Source organism: Sebastes umbrosus, chromosome 19, assembly GCF_015220745.1.
Source record: "Sebastes umbrosus isolate fSebUmb1 chromosome 19, fSebUmb1.pri, whole genome shotgun sequence".
NCBI lineage: Eukaryota > Metazoa > Chordata > Actinopteri > Perciformes > Sebastidae > Sebastes > Sebastes umbrosus.
This window is the reverse complement of record NC_051287.1, coordinates 5,604,024-5,620,997: the sequence shown is the minus strand read 5'-3', so window position 1 is coordinate 5,620,997 and position 16,974 is coordinate 5,604,024. Positions and strand designations below refer to the sequence as shown.

The window sequence follows — 16,974 nt, the reverse complement described above, 5'->3', positions numbered from 1 at the left end:
GTGTTCTTCACGACTCAACTACTTGAACACCAATCATATTGTGTACACGACTTCTCATGTTGTAAACAAGAGTTCACGTGTTTCATTTGAAGGCACCAACAACAACAGCTAATGGAGTGAATGAAGTCCGACTTTGATTTGGGTGAAGGAAAAGGTAAGGTAACAAGTTGGTTAGAGTGAGGGTGAGAGCTGCGATAGCTCGAGTAGAAATCTAACATTTACGTTCATTATAGGTGGAGCTCAAACTTGATTCCTCTGTCCTCCTTATTTCTGAGAGCCAGGCATTACATTCCTGAACCGATCATCCTACTTTTAACTTTAAACACACATATTGATGCACTATTAGATTTTTCTCCGATCAGTTATTGCTTCGTCTGCTGTTTGCTGTTAGTACGAGTATCGCGGGACTACTCGATGCTAGAAGAAGCATTTGATTTTAGTGAAGCAGTTACTTAGCAGCATGTTGACCAACCAGTAAAAACGACGGGTCATCAGGTGTTGTTAAGGTTTATTGTTTTTCTTGCAGCCTCGTCTTCCTAATTGTCTGGCATCATTACTTGACCACTGTTGAGCTCGAGTGCAAAACACTGGAGACAGCTTTAAGATGTCCATAACTTTTATATATATCTACTCCGTCATGACAAAACTGTGATTCCACAGTGTGAAAGCCGGCCTTCTGTTTCGTCAAAGCATCTGTAATAGAACACAAACTCCGATGACAACTCGCTATTATTTTGATGCAATGAGCTAACAGCAGTAATCTGACCTGTAGCGTGGCTCACCACCAACCAGTATGGAATATCAAGACTGTACTGACCAAGCAGAAACAAAAGACCAAAGACTGTAGATGAAAGCGTGATCACACTGCCAAAAGTATCAGGACCCCTGAAAGGGGAACTCTACTGATCTTACGAAGCGTGTTGGCGAGTACTACTGCACACGTAACATCTATAAAGCCTTTTGTGACTCCAGAGGGAGCTGAGAAAAATCGGATTAACTGTCTAAAGTGATGTCACTTGAGTCAGCGTCAGTTGGGAATGAAGACTACAAGTTTGAAAATAAAATAAATATAGAGGTGTGGAGTTAGAAAGAAGTGGGCTGAGCAGACCTCTGTAGCTCACTCCTCATCTCTGCTTGAGGCCAAATAGAGAGCCTAAGTCCCGCCCTTTCGGTGGACCCCATAGGACCCTATTTCGGAAAAAAATATGAACGGTAGTCAACGGAGAGAGATCAATATTTTTTTGATCCCGTTTGAATAGCTACATGAATCAAAAATATGATGTTTGTCAATTTAAAACATAATTTTACAAGTCAAGAAAGTCTCAGTTTGTTGTAAAACTGGTGAACTATTGTCATTAGAAAGACTAAACCACCCAAAAGTCGCGTAGTGACGTTTCTCTCTCTGATGCTACGATGCCTGTGTGTTTCCTACTGGGATGTACTCACACCAGCAACTGGTCTGACTCGTTCTTTCTCTTCCCGGCTGATAAAAAAAGACCAGGAGTCGCTGGATAAAACACATCAGGTAAGATAACGGTTCATTTGTGCGTGGTACACAGCTAAATTAGCTAGCTGGCTAGTGTTGGTGACGTATATTGTGCGAGACGAGATATGTAGTTCACTGAGCGGTTTCACACAAAACTAAATAATACTATGACAAACTGGGACTTTCTTGACTTGCAAAATTATCTTTGAAAATCAACATATGTGTGATTCATGGCGAAATTCAAACGGGATCAAAAAAAATATTTGTCTCTCTCCGTTGACTACCCTTCATATTTTTTCTCGAAATAAGGTCCCATGAGGTCCACCGTGACTTAGGCTCTCTATAAGCTCTAAGCAACATAATAGTCAAGTTGCATTGTGGGTAATGTAGGCGCCAGGTTTGACAAGGAAGAAGAATGTCTGGAATAAAAAAAGAGGATATTTCTGGTTCTGCTGCATCGATTTTGGTCTTTTTTTTTTTTTTAAACTGGCCATCGTGAGTCCTACAATGATATACAGGAGTGAAATGCAGTACTCTTTGAACATTGCACCCACATGTGATGGTTGAACAGCTCATTCAAAACCACGGGCACTAAACTGCTGCTGTAACAGCCTCCACTCTTCTGGTTTCAGGCTCCAGATGATTTGCTCGCATTCAGATAATAGAGGTCCAACGCTGATGTTGGGTGATAAGGTCTGGCACACAGTAACAGCGTTCCAGTTCATCCCATCGGATGGGAGGGCCGGTCAAGTTCTTCCACACCAAACTGGGAAAACCATTTCTTTAAGAACCTGGCTTTGTGCATAGTGGGCCTATAGTGTCCTCATACTTTTGGCTGTATAAAGTGTATTTACTTTGTGTGTTTTGACCTCTCTCACTGCTGCTTCCAATAAAGAGAATTAACAGAATCAGATTAAAATGCCAGACAATTAAAAAAACAGAAGCCACTAAATGTAAATAGGATTGCCAGACTACATTTGAATGATTGGGTATTCTGTATATAGTTTCTTAGCACTGACCATATGTCAGTCAAAATTTAAACAAATTTAAATACAGAGTAAAGTCATGAGTGTTTACAGTTATAAAACATACACACAGTAAAAGGATGAGACAGAGAATATTTACATATATAACAAAGAAAATCATTGTGCCACAAAGTCTGGGAAGACTTCCCCTCCCGTCAACATCAGTGTGATGCTTCTCTGCAGCCTACACACATAATGGCTATATTAAATTCACCGTGTCAACAGCTCAGAGCAGCGCGAGAGCTGAGACCTCTGATGGCGGTGCAGGACAACTACACGGCCTTTACACTTTTTGTTCTATGTTACACAGTTAATAGCAGTGAGCCGGGGAGGGCTGTTCTGTTTCCTTCCACTGAGACCAAGCATCACTCCAACTGTTTTGTTCTGTTGTTAAATCTTTAACACACACACACACGCGCACACACACACACACACACACACACACTGAGATAACCCACCCCCACAAACCCGTCCCGACAGAAGAGATGCTCATGTGTAGCAAAGGTAAGCACCCTCACAACAAAACACCATGCACCACGTCTTAAGTCCTATGTGTCATATATTAAGGTTTTTTGTCCAAACTGCTGTGAAGAGGGTCAGAGACACATTTCTGCTCTACAAAATAATAAGAATGATAAGAATAATGCACACAATTGACCCTTGTGGTGATGACAGGCCTTAGGTTGGTTTGTCTGAAGTTTGCTGGAAATCATGGATCCCGTGGTGTGTCAACCTCTCTGTCCATAGTTTACCTCCTGTCCGCTATTCGTTTCCATGGGGTCTTCTTTGAAGGTTTCACACTGCTCCATTACTTTGCTGGGGAAAAAAAAAATGTACAAGTTAGCTAAACTTTCGGTATGGAGTCAGATCAGTCTCGAATAATGAACTTTACATTTTCACAAAAATAATTATCGTTGTATATAAATGTCATTTAAAAAATCCACATATAAAAAAATATAGTTCACAAATATATTTCTGATGCACACACAAATATTTCTTGTTTTAAATAAATGTAATAGAAATCCACAAATATATGCATTTAAAAGTATTTGCAGTTTTCATCAGAAACATGTTTGGATGTTGTTACATTTGTACACAAACTGCTAAACCTGCATAGTCATGTGTGAACTGCATGTGTGGGTTTTTTTTAGACTCCCCTGACATCCACCTATTTTTCCAACAGGGAATCATCTGCAGCCAATCAGATGTCTCCCACCTTTTCAGCCAATCACATGAGCGTGCCCTTACGAGGGTGTGATTGGCTGATAGGGAGGGAGACATCTGATTGGCTGCAGATAATTCCCTGTTGGAAAAATAGGTGGACATCAGGGGCGTCTCAAAAAACCCACACACAAATGCAGTGAAGTTCACACATGACAATGCAGGTTTAACAGTTTGTATATAAATGTAACAACATCCAAACATGTTTCTGATGAAAATGCAAATACTTTTAAATACATATATTTGTGGATTTCTATATATTTATTTAAAACAAGAAATATTTGTGTGTGCACCAGAAATATATTTGTGAACTATATTTTTTTATACAAAATTATTGGGCCAAAAACTTAAAATTTTTCTCTTTACTTAGTGCAACAGAAAATAATGTTAAACAAGGAAAACCAGTTCTTCTGGCTGCTGCTCAGCCTGTCACTGAATCATCAGCTGTAGAAATTATCTTGGTTAATAGAAAACCGTCCGAGAAGCTGCAGAGTACTAACGAGTACATAAAGGGATTCTTTTTAAGCACAGCTTATACACAGAGCTGTAAGTCTTACCTGGCCATGTCCTTGGTTTCTGGGTGTGAGCTTTCCAGTTCGAGAACTTTCTCTAGAAGACTTACTCCTCCTTCCTTTATCAGCAGGGGACAATACTTGCTCGCTGCAGAACGAAAATAAATGTAAAAAGAGACAGATTGTGAGAATTATGACAATTTAGGCACATCAGCAAAAGAGGAAGTAATATTTTAAATAGTCCATTTTGAAAATTACAATTTAGTCAGCACAGGACTATGTACCAGTATATTATTCTGATCTATTAGCTAGAACATGTGTATTATAAGCTAGCTGTAAGTGAAACACAAGTGTACCATTCTTCATGCTGATTGTTCAGAACACCTCTGACAATGTGAAGGCTAAATGTTAAGTCTGGTTTGAAAGCCTCCAGAGCAGCAGATACTCACGGTAAACTGACACCAGGTTGAAGAGAGCCCATGTGGCCCAGTGCTGACTGACAGGGGAGATGCACTGGGGCAGCAGTCGCAGGATGGGCTCGAATGACCTGAGAGACCAAAGTCAATTTAAAAATTCAAAAAGGAGGAAAAGCCACTGACAGCTGTGCTGGACAGCTAGACCACAGCTTCAACTTTCAGCTTTTTAACACTGTTTTTATTTTAACAATTGAAACTTGCAAAACACAACTCTCCACATGAGAGAGCATACAAAGTATAAGGATAATAATTATAAAAATATTAACAAAAAATCAAAAAATAAATAGCAAACATTTCATAATAAAATATAATATAAATTAAATAAATTAAAAGATGGCTGATAAATTAATAAGGAGATATTTACCTGTAGTTGATGTTGCGGCGTGAGCTTACGTCCCAGCTCTGGATGGCGTCCCACATCTTGTCCATCACCGTGTCTCTTCGCGGCTCTTCCATCGACCAAACATCCGGCCCATCAAACATGATGTGTGAAAGCACACCGCATGCATTGTACGACACCTCGATCCCATCTGCCTTACTGTCCAGCAGGTTACTGTCACAGCATCAAAACAGTGAGGAGGGAACAGATAAAAAACAACAATATCTGATGAGAAGTCTGCATGAAATAATAAACCGAGGACAAAAATTTTAATTTGGACTACAAACATTCAGTTGTGTTAATCTGTATCTTCACTTTTTGGTTCATTCAGTAAAGTACGGCGTTAATATGGGTGTTGGTGAGGCTGTGGTGTGGCTGTGTGGATGCTCCAATGATATGGTAAGATGCAGAATCATTCGAGAGTTACTTTACTCTCCACATACCTGAATACAGTGATGAACTGTGGGGTGAGCAGCTGTGGCCTCAGTGCTTTGACCTCTGCAACATTTCCCAGAAGCCCCAACATGTTGCGGTGAAGCTCCTGCTTGTCTGGAAACTCCTGGAGTTAAGATCATACAACAATGAGGAGTGGTATGTTATTATTACACAGTGGAAATATCATGCAACTGTACACTATTTACACACCACCCACCTGTAGACACTCCAGAAAGAGACTCATGCCCCGACAGTTGAGGAACATCTGACAGTTGTCGGGCGTCTCATCGGTGATGTTCCACAGAGCGCTCCAGGAAAATTCCATCACCTGGTCACACTGAGGGGAAACAAACACAACCTTTTTAGCAAGAATCCCCTCCCCTACATTTGATCGTAACAGATAGACAAGTAAGGGATAAGGGAAGGGATAGTAAGGGAAGCCCGACAGGGTTATTGGTTGTATAGAGTCTATTGAGTCAGGCTTGTGTCTATAAAGCAACAGAATATCAAGTTCAAAAGATCCGGAGGAGTAAAACTGAGACTCACCATTCTGTCCTGTAGCTTCTTCTGGATTAGATTCAACATCGTCTGTGAAGGATGAAAAAGAGTCAAGAAAAAATAAAACTGTGACCATGTATGTCCTATCTTTTATGGACATGTGTAAGGAATATGGAATAGTTAGAATAAGACTAAAGCTCATCTTGATGTTACCTTGACAAATCCCATCTTTCCTACAGCTTCCTTGTGATGATTGTCCACCTGACAGACCAAAGCATTGCAGAGATGCACAGCAATTCTCTGGATGGACTCATCCTGCCTGGCCGGCTCCAGGATTTTCAGCAGCAGCTGGTTGACCCGACTGTACTGGAACTCCAGCTCCTCTGGGATACTGAAGTTACACAGGGTCAAGCAGCAGTTCCTCTGAACCTGGTGGGGGGAAACAGTGGGAGAGACAGGAAGGTTTAAGACTCAAACTGAAAACTCTATAAGTCTCAAGAGTAACAGCAGCAGCAATTCATTTTTCTTTAATTTTGTTTTTAAAGAGTAGACTTACGGTGACCTCCTGGTACTGCTCCATTCCATTTAGCACCACTTGAATGACCTCTCTGCGCAACCGCACACTCTGGTCACTGCGGTACTCTGTGTTGGTCAGGTAGAACAGGGCAGCACTGCCCGTCACCTGGATGCTCTTATCATATTTATGGCATTTCAATGCTGCTATGACGAGCTGAAAGGACAGAAAGATTAAAGGAGAGGTATGAGAGAGTGGCAGAGGCACAAAGATTTAATTGGAAGCCACTGGTGTCACCTCCTTGAAAGAACAACCCAACTTAAACGTATCATACTTGCAAAGCTCGGAGCAGTTGGCTGCAGTGTTGTATCCTGGCGATGTCAAACAGCTGATTGATGGCTCTGTGGGCCAGCTCAGGGCGAAACTCTGTGTAAGCCTCAATGGCGTTCAGAACCTGGTCTTCATTTTTTGATCCAGTCACCTGAAAAAGGCCAGCAACACACAGATGTAACCCACAAAACAAAACCTGTTAACCCCCTGAGACCCACCACAATAGACCAGCCATAAACTGTAATATATGTCCAGCCCTTTAGATAACAGTACCTTATAAGCAGGGATGTGTGTCACATTACAGAGGGTGGTGTCATACAAGCCCAGAAACTGCAGCGGCCTCTTCAGCTCCTGGAAAGGATAGATGCTGCTCTTGCACGGCTCGATGCTGAAAGAGAGAAAACCCTGGCTTGTTCACAAGTTCATTGTTGATCTGAAAATAAAATGTATTTGCAATGTACTCTCTAGAGTTGTTACCCACCTTGGCCGGCCCATAGCTTCTTCAAAGTGTGGAACTGTGCAGTTGTCTAGCATAATGTGACCTGAGATGTCCAGTGACACCAGGTTGACCAGACGCTGCACGATGGCCGTCAGGATTTTCCTGGTCATCTTAAACTTAGAAGTCCGCCTGCTTTCCCGCGAGATGTCAAGATGCCTGAAGAAAACAGAGTTTTATCAATGACACGTTCTTTTCAAATGATTTGGGACATTAATATTAATGGTTTTGATATTATCTATGCAATGGAAGCAAAATATTAGACTTGAAAATATCCAAACTATCCTTTAATCCACTATGATTCAAAGTTGTATATCAATAAAAATGAAAAAGTGGTGGGTGAGATTTTACAGATGAAAATATTTCCATATATCTCCATCCATAGTCATTTAAGGATGATGTAAATAGATTAGATGCATGTACATGGGTACACATTTCTCTGCATTCCCTTTGTACACCACTGAAATGACTAACCTGACAAAGATGCACCACTATGTTCACCAGCTAGTGTCTAATTGGGTCTGTGTGCTGTTTGCTGCTGAGCAGCTAGTGGGAAAAAAAGGCTGCATGCTGCGGCCAAAAGTGACACTATGAGAGCAGAGTGAACCAACACAGTCCAGACAGCTAAACAATGAGCTGAAACTCACTGTAAAGCTCCGTAAAGCCGAGGGGAGCTGCTGATTCAGGTGATAATTCTCTGTAGGTTCATCACTACCAGAGACACCTGTCACATTGTCATTTCATACATTTTTCTACACATATCGACCATAGCTGCTAAAAATTAACTGACTCGAACCTCATGTAGTTGTATCTAATTCTTACAATAATGCAAAAAACAGGGAAGAGTATATTCCCATAATATGTCAAATAGAAAGCTACACACTTGCTACACAAGTTCAAATGATGTTTTCTACCACCACCAGCACGTCAGTAAAATGTGTGTCGTATTTGATCACTTATATATACACAGTATGAAGCAGGCATGATCAACTGGCAAATATATACAAGACTGCATACCAGGGTGTGTTAAGAGCACAATAAGAACTTGTACATAAAAGCCCCCTCCCACTTTACCTGAGATTAGTGATCTCCACCACTGTACTGACCAACTCCTCTGACAGGTCCACATTGTAGAGAACAAGAGATGCCAGTCTGTCTTTCCACTGGGTGAGAAAAGCTGTCCCCAGCAATTGTACATTAGACAGATCTAGTGAGGTGAGTGACTTCAGGGGTTTGAGCAGGCTCTCAGCATCCACCTCGTCAGGCAGGCCGCCTAAGTTGAGCAACCTGAGGCGGTTGAACCCCTGGAAGTTAAAGTCCGTCTCTAATGCCTGCCTGGAAGCAGGGCTCTCCTCCTCCTCGTCTTCGGTGTCCTCGTTGCAGGCGAGTGGGGCGCCGCCCTTCCTGTAGAATATGTGACTGCAGCCGAAGAGACAAAGAGACACCAAGGTCTCACGGAAGCAGGTGAGTGTTTTCAAGCTACGGGATGACAGACTGTTGCAGTAGGTGAGGTGGAGCTCAATCAGGTCCTGGCAGAACACACAAAGTAAAACATTACTGAATCAGTGAATCCTTTTGAAATTTAAAAATTGTACATACTTAGGTCAGTAAATGACCTAATTTTGGATTAGATGTGGCTTACTGGATTTGACTTGGAAATATTAAGAAATGGGATTTAGGACGAGCACTTCTCCTTGTCGTAAACATGTTGTGTACTTTACTCGATTGTAGTGGAATCAGCTACTTAGCGGTTAAATGTTACGGTACGGTAATATTAATAACTTTGTTGTAGCGTTAACGTTACTAAACGTTACCTTTGAGCCAAGTTAGTGTAGCTAAAATTAAAACAACGTCTGTTTAGATAACAGATCAATGCTGTTGAGAGCTAGCAAAAACACTAATTATTTTACAAAAAAAATTTGTATTATACTATTATAACTGATGGGAATGAAAACTATAAAATTAGACGAGGTTAGATGTTGTACAAAAAACGATAATATTTCCTTTAAAAAGTAAATGTCTAGAGACACTAGAGAACTGGAAAATGAAAGATGTAATGAGCTTATTCTGAAAAACTAACTAAGTTCTGACATCCCACCTGTTTTTTAATGGCCTCCAGATCTCTGTCACGTACACAGTCTTCTCTCAGCTGTACCCTGGTCAGTCTGGTGCTTCGAGGGTCTGAGAATAGTTGGAAGAAGCTCTCCTCTGGTTCAAAGTTACTGTCTGTGTGGACCAACTCCATGTATCTGTTTAAACAAAAAATACAACAACATGGAATCTGTAATATTATAACAAACATGGGGCATTTTGATAAAATAAAATTATGTAAACATCAATTGTATATGGTATATGTTATGTACGTGTTGACGAGCTTGTCGCAGATTTCGCTGGGAAGGAAGATGTCCGAGCGCAGACAGAGCTTGTTCCTGAGTCCCTGGTAGCACATGGTCTTCCTAAGGTTCCTCAGGCAGAAGATCGTTGCCAGAGTCATGAGGCTGTCAGGGTTGTCTCCTGCTTTGGCTGCCATGTTTGCCTCTTCTTCTGCAGCTCAGATCAAAGACAGGGCAGTGCAGGGGACCTGAGGAGGCATTCATTGAATAAAAGGAAAGGGTTAGGAGAAATTTCCGGTAACGTCTCATTTTACAGGTCTGCAAATTTCATGGTAATTAGGTGATAATTAGCAAGTAACCTATTTGAAATTTCTTTGGAATTACTGCCAAATTACCCCAATATTTACCTTAAAATTTATCGAAAATTACTTTATTATAAACATTATTCAATAATTATATGCTGAAATAGCATATAATTGTTAAAATACGGACCTTAGGCTTGAGAAGCGACTGTGCGCTGCTCTTCATCGGAGGTGGAAAACCAAAACTAATAGAAGACACTTCTGATCAGGCACAAATCTCACCATTGTGTGACTTATTGTCTACACAAATGTAACCTGGTAGCTAATGTCATGATTCAGGGAGTTTTTTTTAAAAGAAATTTAAAATAAGTTATTTGCAAAATTGTATCTATTTATCAGCAGACATGGAAATAAAGCATATCAATTAACTTTGTATTCTTTTCTTGGGAATGTATAAGATAAATTACCAGCTATTAGGAAATTGTGGAATATAATTATTAAATAATGCTTATAATAAAGTAATTTTTGACAATTTTTTTGAGGTAAATATTGGGGTAATTTGGCAGAGATTCCAAAGAATTTTCAAATAGGTTAATTGCTAATTATCACCTAATTTACAGACCTGTAAAATGAATTGTTACCTGTTTTTCTTATGTAAAAATGTTCTGTGTGGTGCCCTTTTAAACAGGATCATGTGACAAACAAAACAATAAACAGATTTCTATGAGGGTTATACACTGAGTAACAGACTTAGCAAGTAAAATAATGACATTGAATCCAAAGTCATCTCGAAACATCAATTCAACATTGACAAGATATTACAGTTAACTTGTGTTCTACAAACTCTTACTGTATTTTCCATGTACGAAATTAACGAATAGGCATATTACTGTCAAAAAGGCTTATTGCCATAAGAACCTGAGCCCATATTTACATTTTTTAAACCACCTCTTTGCAGGCATTGCAGACCTTTTCATGCTTAGGAAAGTTAGCCGTGGTGATTGGTTACTGTAAACAACTAATGTTGGCTACTTTGCAACAACTTGTTTCTTATCTTATCATATTTATATTAAGCGATACATTTTGAGGTAAATATTGGGGTAATTTGGCAGTAATTCCAAAGAAATTTAAAATAGGTTCATTGCTAATTATCACCTAATTTACAGACCTATAAAATGTTAAATTTCTTATGTAAAATGTTCTTACTGTACACTGAGTAACAGACTTTGCAAGTAAAATAATAAAATCCAAAGTCATCTCGAAACATCAATTCAACATTGACAAGATATTACAGTTAACTTATGTTCCACAAACTCTAACTGTATTTTCCGTGTAATAAATTAACTAATAGGCATGTAACTGTCAAAACGGCTTCAAGATTCAAAAGTTTTATTTGCCATTTGCACCTAAGTACAATGGAATTCTGAGCAGCTTACACCGAGTCAGCTTTAAGAAAAGAAAAAAGGTAGAAAAGGCACAAGGTAATTACAGTACAAAATAAGTAGCACATTCAACTCAACACAATAAATACATAAATTATTAAAATATAAAACGCCCTCAGTGTAGTCAATAAATGAACTAAACTACCCTCTGCATAGAAACAATACCCCCAGAATACAAATATACAGTATATGCTCCATGACCATTTTAAAAGAACTTGTAGCTCTCATAAAAATATTTTTGAAAAAAAATAATTAATATATTTCAGAGAATTACACAGTGGAAGGCAGCATATTGCACAGAATTACAGTCCATTCAGTTCAGGTGTACTGTGTGTCAATAATGGTATGGAGGTGAGGTGTGGGGTATGGGTTAACTGCTATAAGAACCTGAGCCCATATTTAAATTTTTAAACCACCTCTTTGCAGGCAATGCAGACCTTTTCATGCTTAGGAAAGTCAGCCGTAGCTATTGGTTACTGTAAGCAACTAATGTAGGGCTACTTTGCAACAACTTCTTATCTTATCTTATTTATATTAAGCTGAATGACTCCTGCTATTATACGATGAAGCTTAGTAACCTTTGCTATGTTGGTGCTACCAGTTTGTCAGTTGACCACCACACAGCAATGAATCCAAAGTTACATGATATATTCCATAATTTTAAGGTCTGGTACCACTGACTCAGTGTTTACAATTTTAAAACCTAGATTTCAGAAGTGGCAGACCCACAAAAAACATTGAGTGGCTGGTAGAAATGTTCAGTGACCTGCCACAGTGGCAGGTGAGAGAAAAGGTTCATTTCAGACTAATCTTGAAACATCAATTCAACATTGACAAGATATTACAGTTAACTTATGTTATACTGTATTTTTCGTGTACTAAATTAGCTAGTAGGCATTTTACTGTCAAAAAGGCTCACTGCCATAAGAACCTGAGCCCATATTTACATTTTTAAACCACCTCTTTGCAGGCACTGCAGACCTTTTCATGCTTAGGTAAGTTAGCCTGTAAGCAACTAATGTTGTCTACTTTGCAACAACTTCTAATCTTATCTTATTTATATTAAGCTGAATGACTCCTGCATATAAGATGAAACTTAGTAACCTTTGCTCTGTTGGTGCTACCAGTTTGTCAGTTGACCACCACACAGCAATGAATCCAAAGTTACATGATATATTCCATAATTCTAAGGTCTGGTACCACTGACTCAGTGTTTACAATTTTAAAACCTAGATTTCAGAAGTGGCAGACCCACAAAAAACATTGAGTGGCTGGTAGAAATGTTCAGTGACTTGCCACAGTGGCAGGTGAGAGAAAAGCTTAATTTCAGACTAATCTTGAAACATCAATTCAACATTGACAAGATATTACAGTTAACTAATGTTCTACTGTATTTTTCGTGTACTAAATTAGCTAGTAGGCATTTTACTGTCAAAAAGGCTCACTGCCATAAGAACCTGAGCCCATATTTACATTTTTAAACCACCTCTTTGCAGGCACTGCTGACCTTTTCATGCTTAGGTAAGTTAGCCTGTAAGCAACTAATGTTGTCTACTTTGCAACAACTTCTAATCTTATCTTATTTATATTAAGCTGAATGACTCCTGCATATAAGATGAAACTTAGTAACCTTTGCTCTGTTGGTGCTACCAGTTTGTCAGTTGACCACCACACAGCAATGAATCCAAAGTTACATGATATATTCCATAATTCTAAGGTCTGGTACCACTGACTCAGTGTTTACAATTTTAAAACCTAGATTTCAGAAGTGGCAGACCCACAAAAAACATTGAGTGGCTGGTAGAAATGTTCAGTGACTTGCCACAGTGGCAGGTGAGAGAAAAGGTTAATTTCAGACTAATCTTGAAACATCAATTCAACATTGACAAGATATTACAGTTAACTTATGTTATACTGTATTTTTCGTGTACTAAATTAGCTTGTAGGCATTTTACTGTCAAAAAGGCTCACTGCCATAAGAACCTGAGCCCATATTTACATTTTTAAACCACCTCTTTGCAGGCACTGCAGACCTTTTCATGCTTAGGAAAGTTAGCCGTAGCTATTGGTTACTGTAAGCAACTAATGTAGGGCTACTTTGCAACAACTTCTTATCTTATCTTATTTATATTAACCTGAATGACTCCTGCTCATATAAGATGAAGCTTAGTAACCTTTGCTCTGTTGGTGCTACCAGTTTGTCTGTTGACCACCACACAGCAATGAATCCAAAGTTATATTCCATAATTCTAAGGTCTGGTACCACTGACTCAGTGTTTACAATTTTATAACCTAGATTTCAGAAGTGGCAGACCCACAAAAAACATTGAGTGGCTGGTAGAAATGTTCAGTGACCTGCCACAGTGGCAGGTGAGAGAAAAGGTTCATTTCAGACTAATCTTGAAACATCAATTCAACATTGACAAGATATTACAGTTAACTTATGTTCTACTGTATTTTTCGTGTACTAAATTAGCTAGTAGGCATTTCACTGTCAAAAAGGCTCACTGCCATAAGAACCTGAGCCCATATTTACATTTTTAAACCACCTCTTTGCAGGCACTGCAGACCTTTTCATGCTTAGGTAAGTTAGCCTGTAAGCAACTAATGTTGTCTACTTTGCAACAACTTCTAATCTTATCTTATTTATATTAAGCTGAATGACTCCTGCATATAAGATGAAACTTAGTAACCTTTGCTCTGTTGGTGCTACCAGTTTGTCAGTTGACCACCACACAGCAATGAATCCAAAGTTACATGATATATTCCATAATTCTAAGGTCTGGTACCACTGACTCAGTGTTTACAATTTTAAAACCTAGATTTCAGAAGTGGCAGACCCACAAAAAAACATTGAGTGGCTGGTATAAATGTTCAGTGACCTGCCACAGTGGCAGGTGAGAGAAAAGGTTAATTTCAGACTAATCTTGAAACATCAATTCAACATTGACAAGATATTACAGTTAACTTATGTTATACTGTATTTTTCGTGTACTAAATTAGCTTGTAGGCATTTTACTGTCAAAAAGGCTCACTGCCATAAGAACCTGAGCCCATATTTACATTTTTAAACCACCTCTTTGCAGGCACTGCAGACCTTTTCATGCTTAGGAAAGTTAGCCGTAGCTATTGGTTACTGTAAGCAACTAATGTAGGGCTACTTTGCAACAACTTATCTTATCTTATTTATATTAAGCTGAATGACTCCTGCTCATATAAGATGAAGCTTAGTAACCTTTGCTCTGTTGGTGCTACCAGTTTGTCTGTTGACCACCACACAGCAATGAATCCAAAGTTATATTCCATAATTCTAAGGTCTGGTACCACTGACTCAGTGTTTACAATTTTATAACCTAGATTTCAGAAGTGGCAGACCCACAAAAAAACATTGAGTGGCTGGTAGAAATGTTCAGTGACCTGCCACAGTGGCAGGTGAGAGAAAAGGTTCATTTCAGACTAATCTTGAAACATCAATCCAACATTGACAAGATATTACAGTTAACTAATGTTCTACTGTATTTTTCGTGTACTAAATTAGCTAGTAGGCATTTTACTGTCAAAAAGGCTCACTGCCATAAGAACCTGAGCCCATATTTACATTTTTAAACCACCTCTTTGCAGGCACTGCTGACCTTTTCATGCTTAGGTAAGTTAGCCTGTAAGCAACTAATGTTGTCTACTTTGCAACAACTTCTAATCTTATCTTATTTATATTAAGCTGAATGACTCCTGCATATAAGATGAAACTTAGTAACCTTTGCTCTGTTGGTGCTACCAGTTTGTCAGTTGACCACCACACAGCAATGAATCCAAAGTTACATGATATATTCCATAATTCTAAGGTCTGGTACCACTGACTCAGTGTTTACAATTTTAAAACCTAGATTTCAGAAGTGGCAGACCCACAAAAAACATTGAGTGGCTGGTAGAAATGTTCAGTGACTTGCCACAGTGGCAGGTGAGAGAAAAGGTTAATTTCAGACTAATCTTGAAACATCAATTCAACATTGACAAGATATTACAGTTAACTTATGTTATACTGTATTTTTCGTGTACTAAATTAGCTAGTAGGCATTTTACTGTCAAAAAGGCTCACTGCCATAAGAACCTGAGCCCATATTTACATTTTTAAACCACCTCTTTGCAGGCACTGCAGACCTTTTCATGCTTAGGTAAGTTAGCCTGTAAGCAACTAATGTTGTCTTCTTTGCAACAACTTCTAATCTTATCTTATTTATATTAAGCTGAATGACTCCTGCTCATATAAGATGAAGCTTAGTAACCTTTGCTCTGTAGTCTCTAGTTAACCACACACACACAGAGCAATGCATCCTGGGAGACACGGCAGAATAGTTAACTTAGCTAGCTTCATAGCTAACACTGTGTTTTACTTTAATAACACTAACTCTAGCTAAGTACTGACACTCAGATAACAACTACTCACTCACAACAAGCCAACATACCAAAAGACACCACTTGTTATTCTAAATTAAGCCTCAACTTACATAGTCACCTAGTGCGTCTGAGTTAGCTTGTTGCTAACGGTGACTTTCCCTGCTATGATGCTAGTTAGCATACAGCTAGTGGAGGGGCTAGCTATGCTAAGCTAAGAGCTAACAGCTACAAACAGTCAGTCAGCTGTGTTTGAGTTACTTTACCTCAGCTTTCGCCAAGGCTTTATGTCCTGATGACGGCGCAGAAAAAGGAGTTATTATCATCAGTCTTCACTCATCTGATTTTCGCTTTCGTCCTGATGTCAACAAACAGACTCCTCCTCCTCCTACTTCTTCTTCTCCTCCTCCTCCTTTTTTCCCATCTCTTTCCTCCTGTTTCCTAGAAGGTAACCCTCAATTTGGGAAACTCTCGCGAGATTAAGGTGACGGTTAGGCGTTGAGCTCCAATAGTTAAGGTTATTAATTAACCTATAATAGTTAAAGTTAGGAATTAACCTTAAATAGTTAAGGTTAAGCACTGACTTAACCTTAACTATTAAAGGATAGCTCGTCGGGTCGTAGTCTCGCGAGAGTTTTTGCAAGTTTTCGCAATTCGCGGGTTACCTTCTAGACACGACCCTTCTGGTCCTCCTCCTCCTTCTTCTTCTCCTTCTTGTTCTTCTTCTGCTTCTGCTTTCCAGCAGTCTAGATGCTTTGAGGCACATTGCTGCCTCTGGTAGGTTGAAAATTCAATTCAATTCAATACTGTTATTGCCATGTCAACCCACAGTTTCGGTGCAGTGCTCATTAAAAACATACAAAAGCACACACCTATAAAAAACAACAACATAGTGTACATAGGAGACAACCACATACATTTATACAATCATTCAAACCAATAAAATCCTAAAATGCTTAGGTTGAAGGTGTAATCCATGGATGTAGGTGTAATCCTGTTGCTGTGATGAATTGATATTTACACGTTTTGTTCAGCAAGATGATCTCCATGAATTAACACAACTTTTCAGATTTTTTTTAACTGTGAATGCAATCACCAGAAGTAAAAGGTTAACGTTATAGGCTATCAACGAA

General features: G+C 39.1%; 1 protein-coding gene and 1 long non-coding RNA gene across 3 annotated transcripts; both read right to left on the bottom strand.

Annotated features, from left to right (window-relative positions):
• Positions 1-1,908: 1,908 nt before the first annotated feature.
• Positions 1,909-16,101, bottom strand: LOC119478022. Its single transcript, XR_005204369.1, has 2 exons — positions 15,758-16,101; positions 1,909-2,955 (listed from the first exon to the last, which is right to left on the bottom strand). It is a non-coding gene; the product is annotated as an uncharacterized LOC119478022 (long non-coding RNA).
• Positions 1,970-16,468, bottom strand: zer1 (zyg-11 related, cell cycle regulator). 2 transcript variants are annotated; one of them, XM_037752405.1, is made up of 16 exons: positions 16,108-16,468; positions 9,736-9,953; positions 9,471-9,621; positions 8,447-8,901; positions 7,358-7,531; positions 7,150-7,264; positions 6,881-7,027; positions 6,589-6,762; positions 6,246-6,461; positions 6,081-6,122; positions 5,752-5,871; positions 5,543-5,658; positions 5,085-5,273; positions 4,694-4,791; positions 4,290-4,392; positions 3,240-3,327 (listed from the first exon to the last, which is right to left on the bottom strand). In XM_037752405.1, the coding sequence occupies exons 2-16, from the start codon at positions 9,900-9,902 to the stop codon at positions 3,240-3,242; spliced, it is 2,355 nt and encodes a 784-aa protein (XP_037608333.1). In that variant the 5' UTR covers positions 9,903-9,953; positions 16,108-16,468. The 2 variants fall into 2 exon arrangements, with proteins under 2 accessions (XP_037608330.1, XP_037608333.1); XM_037752402.1 differs by lacking the exon at positions 16,108-16,468 and having other exon boundaries at positions 1,970-3,327; positions 9,736-9,902.
• Positions 16,469-16,974: the final 506 nt, after the last annotated feature.